Source organism: Aythya ferina, assembly GCF_964211825.1.
Source record: "Aythya ferina genome assembly, chromosome: 1".
Lineage (NCBI taxonomy): Eukaryota > Metazoa > Chordata > Aves > Anseriformes > Anatidae > Aythya > Aythya ferina.
The window spans coordinates 168,104,460-168,127,953 of record NC_140296.1 but is presented as its reverse complement, the minus strand read 5'-3'; the positions used below and the strand labels follow the sequence as shown (position 1 = coordinate 168,127,953).

The 23,494-nt window shown below is 36.3% G+C and overlaps 1 protein-coding gene across 1 annotated transcript in view; it reads left to right on the top strand.

The window, feature by feature from the left end:
* TRHDE (thyrotropin releasing hormone degrading enzyme) overlaps window positions 1–23,494 on the top strand; it is a 205,050-nt gene that overhangs the window by 101,298 nt on the left and 80,258 nt on the right. The window contains exon 7 of the mRNA XM_084514641.1: window positions 14,809–14,874. Within this exon, the coding sequence (XP_084370767.1) occupies window positions 14,809–14,874 (66 nt within the window). The remainder of the gene's footprint in view (window positions 1–14,808; window positions 14,875–23,494) is intronic.

The following is a 23,494-nucleotide window of genomic DNA, read 5'->3' as shown; positions in this document are numbered from 1 at the left end:
GTGAGATAGCTAGAACCTTTGCCTATCCTTCTAGCTCTCTAATGTCTGCCAGTATAAATACTGTGATGAATGGTATGTCAATAAAATCCAAGTTGTACCTGGTCAGGTGTTTGCTCAAATATATTAGGTGTCTCAAAGCCCTCCTTACACAATGAACCCTGATTTCTATTCTTGCTTGTGTTTCAGGGATGGATTTTTGGTTGTTTGCTGACTTATTTTTTAAATTGCTGAAAAATATTATATTTTTTTTTCTCTTGACTCTAGTAAACTTTGGGTCAGGACCATCAGTGAGGCCTTTTCTACTGTATTTATTAAAATAATCATTTTATACAGTCCAGCAAAACATGCAGTATCTTTCCTCTGCATTTTTTTAAATTCACTTTTATTTTATTATTATTATTTTTTTAATGTCCACCTAGTGCTTCCTGGGACCTTAGATTGTCTATGCAATCTCTTTTCTCTCTTTACTGTTTTCAATGTAAAATCAAAATGATGAAACTTTCTCCCATATAATTTTTCTTCATTGAAATGACAGTCATGGAAAATCATTGTCATTTCATTGTCTTTACTGTCATCAATATGGCATAAATCAGCTAGACACCATTAATATGCCCATGTCTGCTAGACAACCAGCTGTCACCTTAAAGATTTGCCTCTTACTCTTTCTATACATTTTGGAGATAACCATTGAGATTGTGCTATTTAAATGCCTAGGAGCTGAATACATTTTTCATTTCCACTTTGTTGTCCTCAGTGATTGCATGTAAGAAGTCTCACAACATAAACCCCTGAAGAATCGTATTCAGGTAATCCCACAAGCAGAGTGAAACAGGCACTAATTTCACTCGCACAGTGTTTCCACTGAAGCTGTTGATGGTAGTGTTTGGCTCTTTCAAAAGCATCATACTAGTCATTCCTCAGAGAGGAACATGTCATCATTCTCCACTTGGACCACAAATATGTAGAGAAAAACAAGAAATCATGATAGTTCATTAATAAGCAAACAGCATTGGTATATAATACAAGGCTCTCAACTCACATCTTCATAGTGCAGCTGGAAATAAGATATTGTCCTCCCATGATGGGAAAAGTCGTTATATCCCAAGTGCAGCAGGAAATACAGCCTGTTGAACACAAGAGTGGATCTGAGAATTGTTAAATCAAAGCAAAAAGTGTGACAGCCTTTCCATACCAGAAATAATTGACAGCAGGAATCAGCCCTGGAGTGCTGCATCAACAGATGAGGAGAGAGTGCAACAAGGGTAACGTGAGCAGCAATGATCAGCAAGGAACAGCCAGCTGTAATGAAACAGAGAAACAAGACAGCTGCATCACAGAGGGAGCAGCCAGACCCAGAACAGTGTGAGAGAGAGATATCCCACACAGAACTAAAGAAGTCATACCCTGGATGAGCAGTCACAGCCAGATAAGAGAAGGGATGAAAGGGCACCAAGGACAGTATAGAGAGTCAGATAATATCTGAAGTTGTTTCCATCAGGCTTCTGAATGCTTTGAAGTGTGCTGGTTGCAGATCTGGTAGCAATTGGAGCAGGCAAGACCAGTATAACTATGAGTGTAACTATCAAAGTACCCCCAGAATATGTCATGGCAAGTGACAAACAATAATCAAAGCAAGGAAGAGTGTGGCTGGAATAGAGATGAATATTCCTTTTTTTTCCTCCCTGTACGCAATATGAGACTCTGTAGTGAGATAGTTACTGGCCCAGGCTTTGTTACACAAACAGTTCATTATTTTCTAAACTTTTGTCTGTATAATTTCCTTTTCCATCTTAACTCAGTACCACAACTTAAAAAAAGTTTTTTGTTGCTTCCTGCATCTGAATGATGGAAGGATTACTATATTTCTAATAATAATAGAGGAGGAGAGGGGGACACCCCTCGACCTTCCCTCAAAGTATTATATCTGTGCAACTAAAAATTTGCACAAAGAAAAGTGGTCACCTTCCCTGCGTGTTGCAAGAAACAGTTCTGGCAAAGGAAAATTTACAAAACTGAAACCAGTGGCTTGCTCACCCTTTGACTGTAGTCCTCTTTGAAAATTCAGAGTAACATGTTCTGCAAGAATTTGGAAGAATAGGAAGGCCACCTGCAGTCAGTGTAAAGGCTCTCTAAATTCTTTGTTCTTTTTTACTTCTGTTCCTCAGGAACTGGGAAAGGTACTAGCACAGAAATACCAAAACAAACACCATCTATTCTGGCCAGTAAAACCAAGATTAGTGTTGGAGTGAAATCCACTCAGTTCATGAGTGTAATGTAATTGTGGAAATCTTTCTTTGCCTTACAAAATGGAATTGAGGTGCATTTGTGAAGTCACCACATGAAAGTGATAGAAGCTCATTAACTCTGAAAAAAAAAAACACCTAGATAAACACTAACAAATAGCGAAATATAGTAATCCGGGTTTTATTTTTAATTATTCATGTAACTAAATTGGGAACAAAAGATGATATCCAGCTAGTTTAAATTCTTATGAAACCAGGTGGCTTTGCAACCTGTTCCCTTAATACAGTGTAAAGGGAGAGCTTCTTGTTCTTCCAGACTAATTTAGCTGTGATATCACCTGTGAATGCCATGAAGCTCTTTGCATGCATTTGATGGCAGTTTCTGTTCCATGACTTGCTAGTGCAGAAGGTCAGTGCCCAGATTGCAGAAGGTGCTTTCAAAAGCCATTTGAACATAATGCATTGTATTAGAGGAAATATCTTGTAATGAAAGTAATTTCTTTCTGTTTAGATAAAAAGGTTGTAGGTCTCCACAGCCTCCAATATGAGAACCATTGAAACTGGAAGTTGGTGAAACCTTCATGTTCAAGTTCAGAGCAATCCTTGGAGTGCCTCAAGTACACTCGAATATGCAGGCCATCCCACTCCAGCCCATGAGGTGCTAGAGTGTAAAACCAGGCAGGTGCTTCAAGATACTTGAAATACTTGTCTTAAATAAGGCATTTGAGCACCTTCCTGACTCAAAATAGTCATTAGCCTATTGTATTGCTTAGTGTATACTGGCTTAGTATTTTCTGAAGAAGAAACAGAAACCACTGTGTGAGGTGTATAAACAACAAGATACCTACAATGCTTTAGGAGCATATGTTTCCCCAAGCTAGGGAAAACTATACATGAGTTTGAGAAGATATAAAAAAAATGGAAAACAAATGTTAATAAAAGCACTGTATTTTAAAGAAGAGCTCCTTAGACTGCTCAGTCAGGCTGACACAAGGCAGAGCAAGCGGGAAGCCACAGCCTGTTGTAGTACAGAACCTTCTTCTGCCTGTTCCCCCTCAAAGGCAATGGCAAATGGGAGCTCCCAAGGCCTGGAGCAAGCGATCAAAGCAGAAATGGCAGTGGTGACTCCAGACACTGTGCCCTGCCATCCTTTATTATACTTCTGTCCCCAACAGAAGTTGGTGCGTCAGTGTCTCAGATGTTTCCATGCCTTAAAGTGATGAAGGTGGGCTTGCAGCAAGACACCCACCTATGAACTGGAGATCCTGAAGTGCTCTTACGTTTTCTGCCTCTCTTTCTTTACTTTGTAATGTTAATTTTCAGCCAAGGCTAAAACAGAAAGCTGACTGCTGTGCCTTCTTAAGACTTCAGATGTAGTTTCTCTCTCTCTCTCTCTCTTTTTTTTTTTTAATTTTTTTATTTTTTTATTTACCTTGAAGGCATCTAAAAAACAGCGATTCCATAGTAAAGATGAAGGATAACTTGCTGACACCCATCCTAGTTCAGATTGGTGAAAGCAAGAGCAGCAGTTACAAGTGTTCAAAAAACTTGTTGCAAACTGTAAGAATTGGAAATAGAAAATAAACTGTAGATAGCTGAAATAGAGTAAAAAGAAAATAGCTGACATAGAAAATATGATTGGTAAATTCTCACTAGTCTGGTGTAGATTTTGCAGGCCTGCAGGACCTCTATTCAGAAGGGAACTACCTGAAACAATGCCAGTCCCCCTGTTTTGTACTTGATGTTTTAAAGAAATATTTAAGTCAATGTCTGATGCTTAAAAAAAAGTATTAAAAGAGAGCAGGCATGTATAACTGTAGTTAGTTACAAATCAGTTTTAGACAAATGACAAAGTTTTAGACAAAATTCTTAGGTGGTATTTATTAAACTAGAAAAAAAATAGTAATCGCAATGTTTCATAGAAAAAAATGGTCAAACAGACTTGATTTCAAACTGATGAGATTAAACATGTGGTTGGTAAAGATAAATTGTGTAGAGTCACAGACTTTAAAAATCTATTCTATTACAGAATAATATTCTAGTTAAAAAAGTTGTGCTATACAGTATCACTAGAGAACACATTGACAGGATTATCTATCAGATTATACTGATCCCCTAGGTAGTAATCAAAGGAGTAATCATCACAAATTTTGAGTTTTATTTTACTTAATTTGCTTTTGGATTCTCAGTGGAGCTTGTTGGCAAAATGGTGGTGTTTTGTCTTTAAAATGAATCAGAGCAAGTTTTCACCTGTTACTTCTAATGGGAAACAAGGAGTTGTGGAGCCAGCTTTATTATTAGATGAGATTCTTGAGATACACTGGTTTACTCAGTACTTACTTGGCTTCTGATGATGGCCCATCTGTGTAAATAATGTCATCAACATTTTGTGTTTGTACATCCTTGAAGGCTTCCTCATACAGGCAGTTAATGAAAAAGTATGTGGTGCTTTCCTCCTTGTCAGTGCTGTCAGAACATACAATTTGGGATTTTGGTGGCCAGGTTAAATAAAACTGTGGTTGTAAATGGAGTCTCAGTAACATTTTGTCTAAGTGACTGAGACATTTTATTATTGAAGGAAAATGATAGGATGACATCCACCTGAAGAACATGATTAGATATGCTCATTTACTCCTGATTTTTGTTCATTGTGTTATGTTCCTTAAATTTGCAAGACAATTTATGTCTAAGACTAATATTTCAACAAAGCTCATCTTGCCATCTGACCATTTTGGTATTATCCAGCCCTAGAACAGCTGTGTTTGTCGGAATAGAAAATGATTATGATTTCCCAGTGAAAACCTCTCCTTGAGTTTAATGTTGCTTTTTCAGTGATGTTTTGGCATCGGATAAATGGCCTTACAATCTATAAAAACAACATAAGATACTCTTCTGCATCTTTGATGATTTAGCATAGTAAGCTACAAGTTTATAGGTATATTTGCTGTTTTTTTTTAAATATTAGTTCAACCAGACTGTAAGTAAAGCTTTAAGAATAGAGTAAGATTAATTTGTTTATTAAAATATGTCCTGCTTTTATTGCTGAATATCAACATGTTAACTTGTGGGTGTGCATTGCTTGATAAACAAATATCAATTGGAAATTATGCATTATTTTAAAAAGCAAAGAAGACAAATATAAGGAATTTTTTTTTTTTTTAGTCTGTACCATAAAAATAATGCAGGGATAGCACCTTTTAATGAATGAAGTCTTTTTCTAAGAATTTATTACTCAATTCAGGGAAATCAGTCAGAGTCAAATTCAGCCAATTACATAGTTACTTGTTTAATTTTGTGTGTAAGCTGTGGCATTTAAGTCAGATTGCTTATGTGTCTGTGACACACTTAAGTGTGTCACTAAATGATGGCCTGGACTAAGAACTTCAGCATGAGGCTTATATTGCAACACTGTGTACTAGTATGCATAGTCTGCATATATCGATCTTTTTCCTTACTTCTCTTAGCTTTTACATGTGTTTTCCGAAGGGAAAACCTCTAGGAATTCATTTGAACTTTTTACATTTTTGCCACAGGGAAGAAATTGTAGGCATGTGTTTACTCATTTAAGCAAATACATTCTTTTATCCTAATTGAATACAGAAGCATTCGCATTCATGAAATTCATACGTATTAAGCTTCATTTTTCTTGTAGTATTTTGAGGTGCTGTTGCAGAATACAGAAAAACAGCCACACTGGTGCATTATAGTGCTCAATTTTGTGAAAATGAAATAGGGGCTTGGTGCTGGTGACTGATGATATTGTCTAATTAATTCCCTGAGAATAATGTCTCAGTGAGTACTTCTGTAGTTTTGAGAGTTTAGGTACTTGGGGTAGAAACATCTGAAGATGGAAGATCTTTAGCAGAGGTATTTCAGGAGTCCTCCACTTTCCACAATACATAGCTGCAAGCATGAGCAGGGCACTCATACCAAGACTGTCAGACTGAGGCTGTAGACCATGAAATATGGTTCAGATTACTAAAGTAGGAAGGTAAATACATTTCATTTTGAAATTTATATATTTTCAGAAAAATTAAAGGGATGTTAGTTATTTGCTTAAGGTCATAACAGTTGCTCAACAGACATTACACCAGACTTCCCTTATCTCTCAGTCCTCTACTTTAAGGTGCTGAGGGTGGCGATTCAGTTAATTCAGTGCACTGCTTGTACTGTAATGCAACAACTCAGCTGAAAAGATTTTAAAAAAGCCGTTTACACACATGCGCACTGTTCTGTATGGAACAAATTCTGTAGATGTGACTTAATCAAAAATATTTTTTGTGTCAGATTTTCTGCAAGATTTGACATATTTCGTTTCCTAATTTTATGGAAGAGTTCTTTTTTAAATATCACATTTTTGCTACATGTCTGATGTGCATTGTTCTTTCACTTTAATTCATGCTGTGTTTTTCCCAATAAGCTAAATTTCATAGGGCATCCAGCTGTGGTTGCTTAGTACCAACAAAGAATGATTGTTTTGGAAAACGTGACTTGGATATTGCTTGTTGGCTAGTGTTCAGATTACAAAAATAATGTGCAAATGTGCATTCTTTATATGAGTGCTTTGTAACATGCTCTTCTAATATTTGAAATGAACTTTGTGTCACAGAATTATCTAATATTTTGAGAAATTAAGACTAGTGTATGAGTTCAGGAACTTTGAGCTGAAATGAAATTATACTCATTTACTTAAGAACCTGTTTGACTGTAGATACCCTTAGGCTTCTATTTGACAGAGCACCATAAAGATATGTTCAACTTTTTTATTTATTTTTTTTTAATGCTGCTTTTATTAATTTTGGAGTTCTAAAAAATCTCTTTCTTCAGCATGTTTCATGAAGAGATACATTTCAATCATTATTCCAAATGTATTAATGTATTAGTCAGAATTTGGAAGTGTTGTTTTGATCACACAGTTGGTGTGATGTTAACTGATTTTTTAAGGTGTTTTATGCCTGACTTGAATGCACAGTAGGCATGGCTCAGGGTTACTGGGTGAAGGGCCACATGATGGCCAACTTGTATGATTTTATCAGATTTTTAAGGGGATAGCAGGGAAGCATAATTAATTATTTGTATTGGACTTTCTTGCTGAATTTGTATTGGACTCTTCTTGCTGAAGAATGGGCTGAGTCCATTCTGCACAGTTTATTCTTTGTAACAGGTTGCAGAAACGATCAATTTGAGGTAGGTATATGGACGACACTAACCAAAATAGCTGAGTGGGTTGTTAGGAAGTCTGTAGATCTGGGTGTCACCCACCAGCATGTTCTGTAAGTAAGCAGGTGTGGAGTGTAGAACTCCGGGCAATAGGGTGTAGGCTGTCCTTGCAGACAGCCCGTGTGCCAGAGAATTGCTGGTGGCAATGTAGAGAGAGAATGGTCTCTAGAAGATGTCCTCATAACTACAGACTGATGAGTCCAGCTTCCTATTCTAGCAAGGTGGGGACTGTATTTTATGTAAAGGGTAAGTACCTGAGCACATGGATAAATGTGTCAGTCCTGCCAAACATAACTTCTGCAAAGGGAGATTCTGTCTCACTGTCGAGCTGGAGTTTGTGCAGGAAGTCAGGAGACACAGGATTTTCAAAAAGTCTTTCACAAGACACCTTGCCAAAAGCTTTTGACTCTCCTATGAAGAGTTGCAGAGCAACTAGTGCTGCCACAGACTGTGGGAAAGGTCTTTTCATAGATTGTAAATGGAATGAGCAAATGATCCCAAATAAGTACAGCTTGTGGCCTTCTTGTATCCCACCTGTCTGCTTGTCCACAGAACATTTTCTTCTAAATAATTCAAAAGGGCTTTCCACTCCATTCCTTCAAATCCTTGTTCTCAAAATTTTTTCAGTTATGTTCAGTTGTACCATAGCACAGAGTAAATAGTTTAAGGAAGGGAATGTTTATATATTGACTTATATAGGGAAAAAAAATACTGGTATATATTAGTATTCATCGAACTTCATATATTGATACTAATCTTAAATCAAGAGCTCTTTGGGAAAGAACAGTACATTTCTGAGTACCTGTATGTGGTCTGATTTGTTAAAATCAATTAAGATGAAAGTGATTATAATAAATTCCTATTGTTATTAATAGCTCTACCAATAATACGAGTAAAATCAAGTTTAATTGAAGTAGAGGATGGAGTAGCTCATGTTTCCCTTAGCTAGAGGGAAAGTGACCCTAATCTTGAATTGCAGGGATACAAGCATAAGGGAAACTAGCTTTAAGCCTCCTACAATTTCATGAAAATTATACTTTTATGTGAAAGACAAGTGGTACTATTACATATTAATCAAGACTGATTTTGAACTCACTACTGCACAATAGAAGACTGTTACTAAGTCTCTTGTGTCTCAATGTTCTTTTAGAAATGAGAGAAGTGACTGCAAAAGGGGGAAGTAGAGGATTTGTAGGAAATTGATTTTTTTTTCCCCAGAAATTCAGTTATGTAATTTTGGTTGGTAGTCCAATGCTCCTCTCCTTGGTACTTCACTCCACACTTACACCTTGTGTACCTTGGTGGTGGTTTCCATAACCTTCCGGATTTTAGATTTTATGTCACGAAAGAGATTGTTCTGAACTAAATTGAAGCAATCAACTTTTATTCCTAGACAAGGATGGCAAGGTGGACATTCAGTGAAGAAGGCATATATAGATCTATGTAATTGTTATTACTGATTGGTGTTACTTGAAATAAATTGATAAGCAAGCCTTCAAGATGCTGTCTCAGATGTTGTAAACTCAGGAAAGTGTTTCTGCATTGTTTATACTTTTACATTTTCCAGGGTTGCTCCATGACTTTCAGGATAAACTATCTTTAAAGAGATTTATGTTATTGAACTTGGGATGTTTGCTGCATAGACTCCTGCAGTTAACTAGTCCTCTAACCTCCCTGTATCATCACTGAAGATAAACAGGAAATTTTAGGGTGAAATTTATCCGTGCTATTTTAGATGCATGTTTTCAGATGAAATGAATTAGGATGAGCTGAAGTGCTCACTTCTCTCTCCATTGCCTTTAAAGGGAGTCTAAGCAGCTGGCTCAGATGCATAAAACTTGAGTAAGCATCAGAAAGTTACCATGTAGGCATCTGCATTCTGTCACATGAATCGCAGTCCTACCCTTAGAACAAAAACAACAAAACATACAAAAGCAGAAAGAAAAAAGATGATGTTCTAGGGGAAAAAAAAAAAAAAAAAAGAGACAAGATTTGGTGGGAAGGAAGATAGGAGGATGGAAGAGCTCTGCTTTCTCTAAGTCAGCCTTTTATGGTCTCTTTATCTTCCTCCACTCCAGTTCATTTACAGAATGATAGATTATTTCACCCTTATGAGAATCAGCTGTAGTTCAAAATTTCTGTTCTGTTGGTGACAATTTTCACTCATGAGCACTTTTTAGAATACTGACATAATTTTTGGTCCTTAAAAGAATAATGCTGAATGAGTTTGCTACTCAACTGTATCTCTTCACACATGGTCCCTTGTCCTTGCCTTCTACCTTCTGAATAATCTTGTATTCTGGTTTTCTGATTTACACATTATCTGGTTGTCTGCAATGGCTTCACTAGTTCATAATTTTAAGCATTTTCTCTGCTGTCTGTTTGGTACAGAATATCCACCTTCAGCTAGCAAGCACACTGCCCTCTCTTCAGGGTCCTCTCTTGAATACCTGCCTTAGAAGGTTTTCTTATATGAAAGTTAAAAATGAGATATGATTTATTATATGCCTATATTTGCCTATATGCCTTATATGCCATATATACATGTATGAAAGAGTGGTGTCACACCAGTTGTGTATCTTAATATTTCAGAAATTTTTTACCTACCAGTATAGAACTCTCGTAGCAGAGTGGGGTATCAATCTCTGTATGGCCTTTTAGGACAAGGCAGTTGAATTCATCTCACCTCACTTTAGATATCTGTAGTGCAGATAGATGCATATGAACTACTCACCCACTGCTCATTTTGGAGTCAAATATGAGAGGTGGTGCTTTTAAGGTACAAGTCATCTGATCAGTCTGGAGATAAAGTGCATCCAGAAGTGACAGATTCTGTCCATTGAATGTAAAGAAAGACTAGACCACTAAACTAATTGTAAACAGAGGTGTTGCAGATATCTGCATTTAGTCAGATGCATCCCATGCTATGTGGCTGTATAACAGTACTCTGTAGTATGGTAATAGTGATATTTTTTGTGGGTTAAAACTTATGGCACACTTTTTTTTTTTTTTTTTTCCCTGCTGAATAAAATTCCATTTGGTACTTTCTTTTGTATAAAAAATGATTACGGAATGCAAATTGCAAGTGAAACAATTAGTTTAAGAATTCAGATATAGTAAAATTGGATCATTTAAAAAGAGAATTAAATTAACTTACAGTAATTGTGACCTGTAGTGATGCCATAGTCACACTCCTGCATTTTGTGATCAAAATCACAAAATGCAGGAGTGAGTCTTTAAAAATTAGCTTAATTTAATATGAGATCAAGGTTGAAATCATATTATTATGTTGACATGAGAGAATTAGATGGGATGACTTAACTGTGAGTCTATATTTTCTAGATTTCAAAGACAAGTTCATCTCACATATAAAGAAATTTTGCTCCTCATTTTATTATGGATGGTCTTTACTATGGTGTGGGTGTGCAAACATTTCTCTTCAGGGAAGGAAATAGCATAAATTTACAGCATTTCAGCCACTATTGGCTAATTGGCAATGTGCTTGCTTTTTCCCAGGAGCACTTTGTATACAAGGTCTGCACATGCAGTTATTTCCATGGAGCAGCTGATGTTCTACCTCCCTTTCCAGTAGCAGTAGTGTCACATTGCAGAGGCTGAGGAAGCTTCTACTGTGTCCCAGGTTGCATGATGAACATGCTGGGTGATCTTCAGTAAATGATTTCACTATGGTGTGCCTCAGTTTCCCATTCTGTAAGGGGAAGGGTATTTATACCAATGCCTCACAAAGCACTTTGAGATCTGCTACGGAAAAGTGCTTCACAAGAACTAGTCATTGATTGAATATCTAGTATATTTCTGTGAGTAAACTTTTATTTAAATGGGGTACATACCTTTTCCCTGTTAAGATGGGCCAGATTTGGTATGGTCAGGAATGCAGATGTGTTTTGTGAATAGGAAGGAATTGCTTTCCATTAGACCTCTTAAACCAATGCTTTTTGCCTCTTGACAGGGTACTGAGTCATCCACTGCCTGGAGGAAAGCACTTAAATCATCAATAAATGGCTGTTGTGCCCTGTAAGAGAGCCAGGTTCACTTCTCAAGACTCCATACATCATTCCTTGGTTGGACAAATGTTGGCGGAGCAGAAGTGGCTCTGAGAATGAAATGGGAAGCAGATCAGTTGCATGTCAGGGTGTTCAGGGAATGATACTGCCAGGTTCCAAAGAGCATCCTCTGCAGCAGGACAGATTTGTTGTGATTTAGGATTTATAGGTTTAGGTCTCGGTCAGAGAAGCTTTCAGAGGGTTGGAAGCACAGGTTCTCTGGGATCTATAGTTCACTCCTTGCTATGTGAATATACAATGAAAATGCTAGCATTTGGGGCCATTTAGACAATCCCAAAGCTATTTATTCCATTGCTTTTGCAGCTGAACATACTGTTTCCTTGCTACATCCCTCTAGTTAGGATCATTCTTCAAGTCTATCTTTTAGTAAGTCCCCCCCTTCCTTATGCCAGTTACTCAGACTTTTCAATCCCACCTCTGCAAAGATGTTTCTCTTCATCTCCAGAGTATCAGTGTTACCTGTCCTTTCCTTTCCTTCCTAGAGCTGGGATTGTATTGATTGCTTCAGTTCTTCTTAGGAACGTGTCCCTATTCTGTTTTGCCTGCCTTTGAAGTGCAAAAATGTTGAAATAAGTGGTTTTCTCACATTTTTTTTTCCTCCAATCTCTTTTCCCTCCACACCAAGGGCTGAATTTGCTCCTCTGTTTCTCCTCCCTTCTCCTCAAGACATTTTTTTTACCCCTTGAGGTTGTGTAATTTTCTGTTTTCCCTCTCTCTCATTTCCTGTACTATTCTTTGGCAAATAAGTCATCCAGATAGGCAAACTGTGTGGGGAAGATAGCAGAATTGGGTCAGGCACATTGTTGTTCTGGATGTTGTAAATGGACTTCTGGATTTCCTGAAGGTAATTAGAAAGTAATTCTAAAGTATCTGTGAAAACAAATGGATCCAGAGAGAGTAGTTCTGCCTTTGTGCCTTGGATCTCCTGTTCAGACTTTATTTGCTTTTTTATTTTGTTTGCTGTGTAAAGGCCAGCCATAGTTCCATCCATGATGTGGCTAAATGAGAGCTGTGAGAGCAATTTTATAATTATTTTATGTCTGTCTGACAGTTCTTGGTCTCTGGATAGAAAAAGACTCTGTGGGCAAGATCATATGAAGGCATTTGTTTACTTTTCACAGAAATCAGTAGAGCTAAGGTGCCTATAGGAATATGTGTCTTTGTTCCTATGTGAAATTCAGACTCTGAGAAATGAAGAAGGGGACCCCAGAATACTGAGAAATGAGCAGGAAAAAGGATGTGTGATGAGTGGAAGAATGTCTTTGTTGTTAAGAATTTGGACTGATCTCTTTTCTATTTTTATGTTGTTTTGGTTCTGTTAAGGATGTTTTGGGTTGGCCTTTCCAAGTTAGTTAACAAATAAATAGGATTTATCTTTTTATTGGATTTTTTTTTTTTTTTTGGTCTACTGTTTATCTGCTTAAACAGATTTGTCTGCTATTTATCTGCTTAAACATCTCTGAGAACTTTACTCACTCTGTTCCTCTGGTAAAATGAGGGTAATAATGCTTCCTGGCCTATAGTCTTGTCTGTTCTGATAATAATCTGTGTGGATAGGGATTATTTTTTATAGTTCCGTGTGTTCCTGATATGATTGGTCTCCTGGTAAGATTAAGTACCACCGTAAAAACCCAGCATAGTACTAATAATGCAAACACTTTTTTTTTTTTTTGTTTTGTTTTGTTTATCTGCTGTTCATTTCTTATAAGCAATTACAAACATCTCCTGAATTTATTTTTTTCTTCAGTTACTTTATTAACTATATATTACTTGTTGCTGCCTATGTGAAAAACTTGCTTTCTTATGATTTACTAACAAGTTATTAATCTTTTTGATGTATATTGTTGTTTAAAATGTTGATTACTACAGATGCTTCCTTCATTACTTCAAAAATAGGCACTGCACAAAAAATCAGTAGAATGTGTTAAACAGTCTAAAAACTGAACAACTGTTGAATTCCAAAACTAATTTGAACTTTAATTTAACAGGAAAAGCCATAAACTCTGGTTTTGAAAGCTGAAACTAGTGAAACTCAAATTAGAAAGAAGGGTTCACATTTTAAATGCTAGAGCTAGAGTAAATACTAGTTTTGACAAGCTATGTAACACTGTGAAACATTTTCCTTTTCTTGAATCTTTCTAAAATAGATGTTATGTGAAGAGAAGCAATAGGGTTTTTACCTAAATTACTGTTTTACTTCTGTTAATGCAGGAGTAATATTGCTTTATTATAACAACCCTTTTGGCTTTAGTACCTGGGAATTTCTAAATCTGTGATTTATTTTTTTTTTAATTTATTTTTTCTAACTGAGCATTAACCTAATTCCTGAACCTACATATGTAGCTGAGGTTGAGTTCTAACATCATATTGGCCTTTGATTCACCATTTTGAAATACAAACCATCCTCCTTCTCATACAGTGATCAGCATTAAGTATAACAAGTTTAGTTATGGGATTGGGATGCTGATTTTCCTGAAATTGGACTGCAAAATGGAATATTATAGCCAAATCATCAAATCAGATTTGCAAAGGTATTTCTGCTTGAAACACAGCACTTGTGCAAGGGGAAAATGCACAGCAGTTGTGGTTGTACTGAGAAGGACTGGGAAAACACAAGGGATGTCTTAAAGAAAGGCATTCTGGCAAGTGTATGTCTGGTTCTTAGTATAAGTACTGACAATTGGAATCACCTGTGAAACAAAAGAATTTTTTTAGATCTTACTCCTTTGTCTGAAGGGGCAAGGGATAAGAACTGGTATAAGTACAGGAAATATATTATACAAATACTTAACCTCTTTGCATGATCTTGTGAGAAATAAGCTGTCTATTAATAAAGTCAAGTATGAATATTGACATTTTAAAAAATTCTTATGAAAATGATCCACTTCTAGATCACTAGGTCTTGAAGGCTTTTATAAAGGAATTATTATCACTAAATCCTTATTTCCAGTATAATTAAAATAAATATATGATGAATAATCATTTTGGTAGAATTTATCATGGACATTGTTTTTTGCCCTCACTAAATACTGCGGTACTACTGAGTACACAGAACGGTTGGGGCAACTAACTCACTTTTCCTTGTAAATGTTTGCATCTTCTTTCTCTTTTTTTCAATCCAGCACAATTAGAAATTATAGCAATCACAAGTTTCTAAGATGATATTGTTGAATGGAATTGCATACTTCGAATTGTTGTGATTGTATAATATTGATATGCAAAACCAGTAACTTCTTTTTTTCCTGTATCATTTCCCACAGGGTGCAGCTTTAATTCGAATGTTGGCTAATTTTATGGGTCACTCTGTGTTTCAAATGGGTTTACAAGTAAGTAAAGAAATTTCTTTGTGCAAGTGTGTATTTCTAGCAGCTTCTTTTGCTCTCTTTTTTTTCCTTTTTTTTTTTTCTTTTTTTCTTTTTTTTTTTTCTTTTTTTTTTTCTTTTAAAGCTCTATTTGCATCTGTTTGTGGAAATGGTTCTTTACTTCAGGACTGTCTGAGGCACCAACGTGTCGCTGAAGCTGAATTTGGTAGAAAACAGTGAGCAGTATAGCACACAAGGCGGTGTCCCTGTAAATGAAAGTGTTACATCTACTTCTTGCTGTATCTAGCAATTGCACTTTAGCTGATGCACAGTTTTGTGTCCTATTTGTGCATATTGTCAAGTATAGGTCATTTTATCCATGAGACAACCGAGTGAAGGGCTATCTGAGGAAGGAGCTACTTCTCTTCAATTACATGTGCATACTGGTAAGAAAGCAATAACAAATGACGTCAAAGCAGATAGAAAATACACAGCACTAAAAACTAGTAATGCTTTTCAGGTAAATACTTTTGCATTCTCCTACTCCATATAAAAATCTTTGAGCTCTATTTTTTCCTTTCATGAACATTTAGTGCTCTTTGCCTTAATGATGTTTTCAAGACTCATTTTACCTTTTAAAAGAAATCTGAAGAATCGTTTCTGTATGAAGAAATTCTACCTGCTGATGAACCAAGGATGAACTCTTTTCAGCAATAATACAGTGCAAATGAATGTTTCGTAAACTATTTAAAAACAAACAGGCCACAGCATAAAAAACAATGCGACTCCCTCTATTCCATTGAATTCTGCTTGAGTAAATCATGTTACAGGCAGCTGTGATTGATGAATTATGTATGATGCAGCCTGCTACTTAGAAGTGTCCTTTAAAGTAAATTGATGTTCACCTGAAATACAATTATGCTAAGATGGAAAGAACAATCAATCTTATCTGCTCTTAGTAAGCTTTTCATTTTGAAATTTAAATAAACTACGTCTGGAATCAGGTCATTTTTTTTTTAACACAATAATTCTACCTCTAACCAAAATGAATTGGAAGACAAAATATAAAACAAAAGTTACATGAATGTATTGGCTATGTCATAGAGAGGTGTGTTCCATTTGGTAGGCAATGAAAGGAAACATACTGGCTTTTTGGAGGTTTTATAGGGCATTCACATTTTGTGGATAGCTTATTTATTGGGCCCATTTGGCTCATTTCCTTAGTTATAACATCAGTTCAGATAAGTTACTTAATCTCACCCAGATAAGAAATCTTGAACTCAAAAGTTTCCTCCATAAAATCTTGTTTATGTTAAGGGTGAAATCCTCGTCTCATTTAAATCAATAAGACTTCTATCCAGCACACTCCATATTCCAACCAAAAACTGTTGCTTGCACAGATACATTTGTAAAGAAATTCAGCTTTCCCACAAAGGCATTTCACTCAGAATTTCAGAAAGGGACGGTTTTAATACATATGTCTCAAATCTGCTTCTTCTGTTTTCTTCTACATTTGCCTGAGAAATAACAATGTGAAAGTTGTCCTGAAATAAATTTAGGAAAAATAAAAAAGTTTAGATCAAACTAAACAATCATAATAACCTTAAGGTTGTAATGGGGCTTTGTTTGTTAGCTTGAGTGTTTTCCTATTGTTGCTGCTTTTCACTGGTTCTGCTCTAATAGAAATTCTTCTGTTATCAACTTCAGTGAAAAATCTATCTGTGAAAATCTAAGTAGTTAAAATCGTGGCATTAGTTGGAAGATGCTATTCTACTTTTTATTAAAAAAAAATAAAATTGAAGTTCAGATAGAGATTTTCCATGCATATATCTCTGAGTTGGACAAAATGAAAGATAATGTTAATAAGTTTGTTCATAAACTACAAGTTACACAATTGGAAATGCCTCTAATTCATTAATTCTTTGTGGTTTATAGATATAACAAAATAGTGTCCTTGTACTGTAGAGTTGGAATGCTAGCTTTGGTAAAGATAAGGGGAACTGGATGACTTATTTACTGTTTCTACTGTGCATTTGTTTAGGCTTTTTAGCTCTTTAACCCCAGTACTATTACTTGGGATTTAGCATTATGTTCTCTTGAATCCAGTTTTATTATGGAATTCCAGTGTTCAACTAAATGGCAGAACTCAAGAAGCAAAAGCAAGGCTTTATTACTACTATCTTAAAATCTTTTCAAGTTACAAACACTCTAAAAGTGGACTTGATAGTTCATTTCTCTTGGGTCATTCTAATGGTTTACTGAGTAACTGAGTTCTGAAGGACCTCTGTTTTATCTTGTTTGCTTTATTTGTCATTAGCTTCCAGTACATTAGAACATATCAGTGTTAATAATAATTATCATTATTTCAATTCTTTTCAGTGTGTTAGTCAATAAGACTTAGTGTTTCAAAGATGTTAAGAGAGTATTCCTGTAGTCTTAATACACCACCATAAACCAAAATGAGTAACCTTTTATTTGCATTTACGTTGAGTGTTTGTGGTTTCATTGAAGTCAAAGTATGATTCATCATCTAATTAAGAGCTGCAGAGTTAGAGTTTTATATAAGAGAAGCTACAAAAAATGTGCTAACAAGCCTTTGAACTAAGGAGAGGAAAGGATAAAGTTTATAGCAAGAAGCTAATGGGCTATCTACCTTTTTTGTTCCTTGCCACTTACATTGTCTTGGTCTAATTACATGCTATCACCTAGCAGGTGGACTTTCTGGAGAACAAGTCAAGATAGCCTGTGGGAGAAAAATCCCTTACATGTCAAAGAAAACAATCAATTGTGTTAAAAAGGAAAAGGAAAAAGTCGATGAAGGGAAGCAGGGCTCTTTGACGGATATTTTTGACAATGATTATGAGCTGAAGCAAATGTATAAAGGAGCCCACGATGCCCGCAATTCAGCAAATGGTATTATTGAAGAGTCTGTGAGGAAGTAAAAATGTAGCAGTAACACTCAGTTTTATAGAATACATGGGTTTGGAGAGATTCATATCTATTGAAATAACAGGCCTGCTCTTGTCCCTGTATATTTATACAGTGAATATATAGTGTGGAATTTCCATTGTAAAAGTGCAGCCACACTTAGTGAAGGTATGATTTTCTGGAAGCCCTCCAAAGACAGAGGGTATCTTGAATCATGTGACATTTTCAAACACAAGGTTTAGAAACAAAGACAGAACTTTCTCAGTTTTCACGTAGCAGGCCATAGACAAAAACAAAAGAGAAAGCGTTTATATTGACTGTAATGAGTAATTGAATAACGTCAATAATAGCCATAGCTGGTAACAGCTGGACACAAAAAAGTCACAACTGTTGTGTTTGTAGAAAAAAACAAATGAACCTTTCCTTCTTATACTAGGAGATTTCTTTCTTTTTGAAAGTCCTGACATCTTTCGTGATATACCAAGTTTGCTGTGCTCCACAGAAACTGAAGGGGTGCATGTAACTGAATACTATTGTCAGGACTCTTCTTACAGTGTTGTTGCTTTTCAGTCAAAAGGCCATTAATCAGCTAGGATATCACTTGGAATATGAAGAGGCTTGGTCAGCAGAAGACACCAAAATTGACCTCATCGTTCAGTCATCACTCAGGGCAGCTATTTGCAAACTAATTTTAGATTTGTATGAAATTTTCATCTGTAGGCCGTTGTTCATATTCTACGTGCCTGAAATGAATTGTTGCTTTCTTGACTGGTGCCACTGGACGCATTTCTAGGAAAGTTTTACTGCCTTAATGTAATGCACCTCTTCAAGTTATCAGTGTTCTCTCCCCGCCTCCCACCCCTCCCTTCTCCCCCATTTAAATATAGAGAAAGAGCACAGTGATGTGAAGGTCTGATACTTAGATGTGTATAAAGCAGCACCCTCAACTCTGTAATGAGACCTTTCTGCACTGGTTAATTTACATTTTTCTTATATTTCATTTGATTATTTTGGAGCCTCATCTCTATTACTGTACGTTTGTCAACACCGCATTTCATTTGCCATGTGGCAGCTCATTGATCACATAGATCTGTATCCTTTTGAACTTCACTTGCTGCTATGTATGTGTTCATCACTCACCCTGATTTAGTGCATCATCAGCACTTTGAATTAGTTACTGCAGGAATCCCTGCTTCTGTGATAAATTAACTGCTTTTGTACTTTAGGCTTCACTTTGTACCTTTGGAAGAAAAAATTCCATACAGTTTTTTGGATATATACTGTCTTTTTTTTGGTGCTGTTGAGTGGCCACTTGTCGTGGTTTAACCCGACCGGCAGCTAAACACCACGCAGCCGTTCGCTCACCCTCCCCCCTCCCTCTCTGGGACGGGGGAGAGAAATGGAAAGTGAAGCCCGTGAGTTGAGATAAAGACAGTTTAATAAGACAGGAAAAAAAAAATAACAAAATAATAATAACAATAATAATAATGATGATACAATGGTGATAATACGAAAGTAATAATAGTATGTACAAACAAGTGATGCACAATGCAATTGCTCACCACCCGCTGACCGATGCCCAGCCTAACCCCGAGCAGTCCGGCCCCCTCCCCCCGGCTAGCCACCCCTATATATTGTTTAGCATGACGTCAGATGGTATGGAATACCCCTTTGGCTAGTTTGGGTCACCTGTCCTGGGTCTGTCCCCTCCCAGCTCTTACTGCACCCCCCAGCCTGCCCGTTGGCAGGACAGAGCAAAGGCTGAGATGTCCTTGGCTTAGTATAAGCACTGCTCTGCAACAATTAAAGCATCGGGGTGTTATCAGCACTCTTCTCATTCTAAGCCAAAACACAGCATTCCACCAGCTACTAGGAAGAAAATTAATTCTGTGCTAACTGAAACCAGGACACCACTCTATTGAAACAAATTGGTCAACCTTTCAGAAGAGCTATCTGGGGAAATCTGACATGAAGGCTGTTAAATACATCAAGGCTTAAATTTCACTTTTTACTATCATAAAGCCAGCTAGTTAGACCGAGTTTCTTTCTTCCACACTGCTTAGTATTTCCTGCTTTTTAGACACCTCTATGCATACTTGTGTTCTGTTTGAATTGTTGCAGCCATCAATGTGGAACCCTATCAAAAACTTTCTAGACATAGGAGCTCTGATGGGCTGTTTTCCATTCTGAATGCTGCTTCTATCCAAGGGTCTACTATTTTTATGTAGTATATTAAACAGGTTTCAATATACCCATTTTATCTTACCTTTTTATTGTGTCTTTATTCCCAGTTTACTACAGTGAGCTGTATGGTGTTTAAAATTAGACATAATTAAGTCTTATTAGTGGAGTTTTCTGAAAAAAGGGGGGGAGAGGGGCACTTTAGGATTAAGTTTAGTGAAGCAATCAGCTGAATCAGCTGTGGTGCTCTCCCTAGAACAATAGCTCATATGGAACCATCTGGGATTTTCCTCAGCTCAATGGGAGGATATAACTTGCTACAAGGCAGGAGCATCTTTACCGATCGTGAAATTCTGATGTTGCAGTTCTGCTGGCTGGTGCATTTAGTGGATGTTGAGTGAGGTAATTTTCAGCTAATTCAGCATCCATTTGCTCTGGTTTAGAAAAGCACAGAGTATATGACTTTGACAAACATCATGGGTGTACTAGCTATGACCTGTACTTAAGTTAATTGCCCTTTATTTTTCAAACTCTTTCATTTTTACTGACAGTTGTCAACAGGACAGCTGGAGCATGTTAAAAACAAAACATAGGAAGTCACAGAAAATCTCAAAGGAGCTGACATCACTGTTTTCTACACTGCATGTCATATGAGATTGATAACATCTTTTGCCTTTTCTGGCCCCTCAGCATTTCTTGTGCTTCTACTTTATATCACTCTGGATTTTAGGTTTACTTTTATTAAATGAATTCATTGCTATGGACATTCTCTGTAGCTTTTGCCACCATGACTTAAATGGTCAGTAAAAGTTTACTTAAGAATCTTCTGTGAGATGCAGTGTCACAATGTTTTGTTTTTCTTTTTTTTTTTTTTTTTTCTTCTTTCTTTTGAAAGTGTTAAGGTGTGCAGTATAGTAAGGGCCAGACCCATATATCACTACAGAAAATGGAAGTCTTTCCTCTAGCTCCAAGATGATTTGGAGTTTACCATGTGTACAGCAAAAATGTTTCTGTTTAGAGAAAAAAATGTGATTGAAGATGCATAGTTAAATGTATAGGTACTGAGAAATGCTGAGTTTAAACTTAGTTATTCCTCCTTCCTGACAATTATAACATTATAACAGCAACTACTCATGATTTTTTTTTTTTTTTGGTCCAGTATAATCTAGGTGCCATGCAGAGAAAAACATCTTGTCATGTTACATAATTATAATATTCCAATTTGATTGTATTAACTTATTTCCCTGCTCTCTACACTGCTTTTTGTCCCCTGTGCATCTGGGTCAGACATATTTCTTCCCAGGCTGTTGGAGTGCCTTCTGTCCACAAGACTGCTGAAAGATGGAAAAGACAGGTTCTTCACTTTCTGTTTACAGACTCTAATCTCATCCTAAGCTTAATCAACTGTGAGCTGTCAACATAGAGTGAGAATGAGACTATCTAGCTGCTAGATCATCTAAAGTTAATCAGTTAAGAAAAAACACATTCCTGAAACAAGATCACTTTCCTTCTTGGCTTTAGACCTCTGCTGCAATGCATGGTGACAGTAGAGCTTTTCATAGACAAGTGCCAAGGAAAAGTAAAAGAAAGTATTTTTTGATACTTTTGTTTTGGTGTTCACTGAAATCTTGGAGAATAGGACAAACATTTTCAAGATTAGATTTCACCTCAAAGAGTTACATTTTGGCCAAATTGGAAGTCACAAGAATGAAAGCTATAAAGAGTTGTAATGGCAGGTGCTGCTAAAGCTCAGTAGTAGGTGATGTTTCCAGTGCTGACTGTCAGAGCAAGGTTACAGTCAGTGTCATGTTCATTAAGAGGATGTCATGCTATTTTGCAGCTAGAATAAAATGTTGCTTTATTTCTCCATTGCTAGAACTTCTTCCCAAAAGAAAAACAATTAATATAAACACAGCTTAAGTTGTTAAGTTTGTTTTCTCAGAACATGATCACCCTTTACAGAAATGTTACTGTCAACCATATTACATGTAATACATACATATTCATTTGGCATGCTTTCAGTGAGCTTTATTATCTTATTCTGTTGCATGTAAAATTCAGTTATAGTTATTTTCTCCATTTTTATTATAGTAATTATTAAAAGAAAGAATTGCATTTATGAATTCTCAGATAATATTGGCAGGCTGAGTGGCTATTTAAGAAAATGCTCTCTTTTGGAATAAAATTATACTGTTTTCCTGGTACAAGCTTACTAGCAACCTCATCTCTCTTGCTATAAACCAGCACAATGGAATTTACACAGTGCTGAAAGCACACTTTTATATGTGACTCCTTGTGCAATCAAAATTCCCATTAGCTCTTTAGAAATCAGTGGGAATATTTCCAGCACTAAGACTGCAGGATTGAACCCTGAGTTAATACTTACTACACATAAGAAATTAAATAAATCTACTTCTCTTTAGCTCAATGGAGGACATTCAGAAAAAAGCTGAAATGAATCCCTATTGGATAAAACAGGCTATCATTGAAACGTTCTCTTTCTTTACATGCATTTAAAGTTCCGTTACTGAAGCTAGGCAGTCATATATCCATGCCACATCAAGAGAAATCAAGTGATGAGTTTTTTGTGAAATTTCTATGTGCCAGCCTGTGAAAGCAGTAGGGGAAGGACATACCTCCAAACCATGCCAGCAGCACCTGCAGTATCTTCACTTAAGTTCCTATGCTACCCTATGCTCATGTACCACCCTCATGCGTAAGCTCCTTGTTGTCTTTTGAATTTTGCCTTGATCACTGTTGATAAAAGACAAAGACAGTCTTGCTGTAAGGATCTTGCTGTTTTCCTTCCCAGCTAAGCATATTAAGCAGTGTCCTCAACAGTGTCTTGAGCAGAAGGCTACAGCATCGTGTGTCTTCACATTGTCTTTCTGGCTGAGGACCCCTCAGGCTTGACCTGGGACAGATTTCCACCTACACACAGATGTGTTTTGACTATATTATTAAGATGAAATTTGATGGGGGTAAATTAAAGAAATGAGGCCATAGCCATAAAATAGGATAATAAGATATATAACTTTAGTTTACTTGCTATAGTGCACTCTACTTAAACAATGAGGAATATCAAGTGGATTGGATAATACTCCGGTTTTCAAAATTAAAAAAGTAAATAGAATTAGGTAGATATAGTAGCATGTATGCAGATGTAAATGATAATGATTTTTAAGGGGTCTACATTTTGCAAAGTTAAATGCAGCTTTAGTCACTGTACCGTATGATGGTCATTTGCACCATATTTGCTAGATTGATTTAAACAACATATAACTTATAGGCAAAGTCAAAACTTCGCTATTACTCATTTACCATCTGTTATTCAGTGTTACTGTACAAATGTTGCAGGTTGTTATGATCTAGACACAGTGACATGCAAATCATGTTTATAATAAGTTTTCTCAAGTGATTTATGGTGACCTCTTCACAGTAAGTAGTATTGATTTCTCTCTTATTCTGGGGTTTCTATAGAAAAGAATATTGTAGAATATATAGCACAGATTTTTTGCATTGTTAGCAGTCCCCG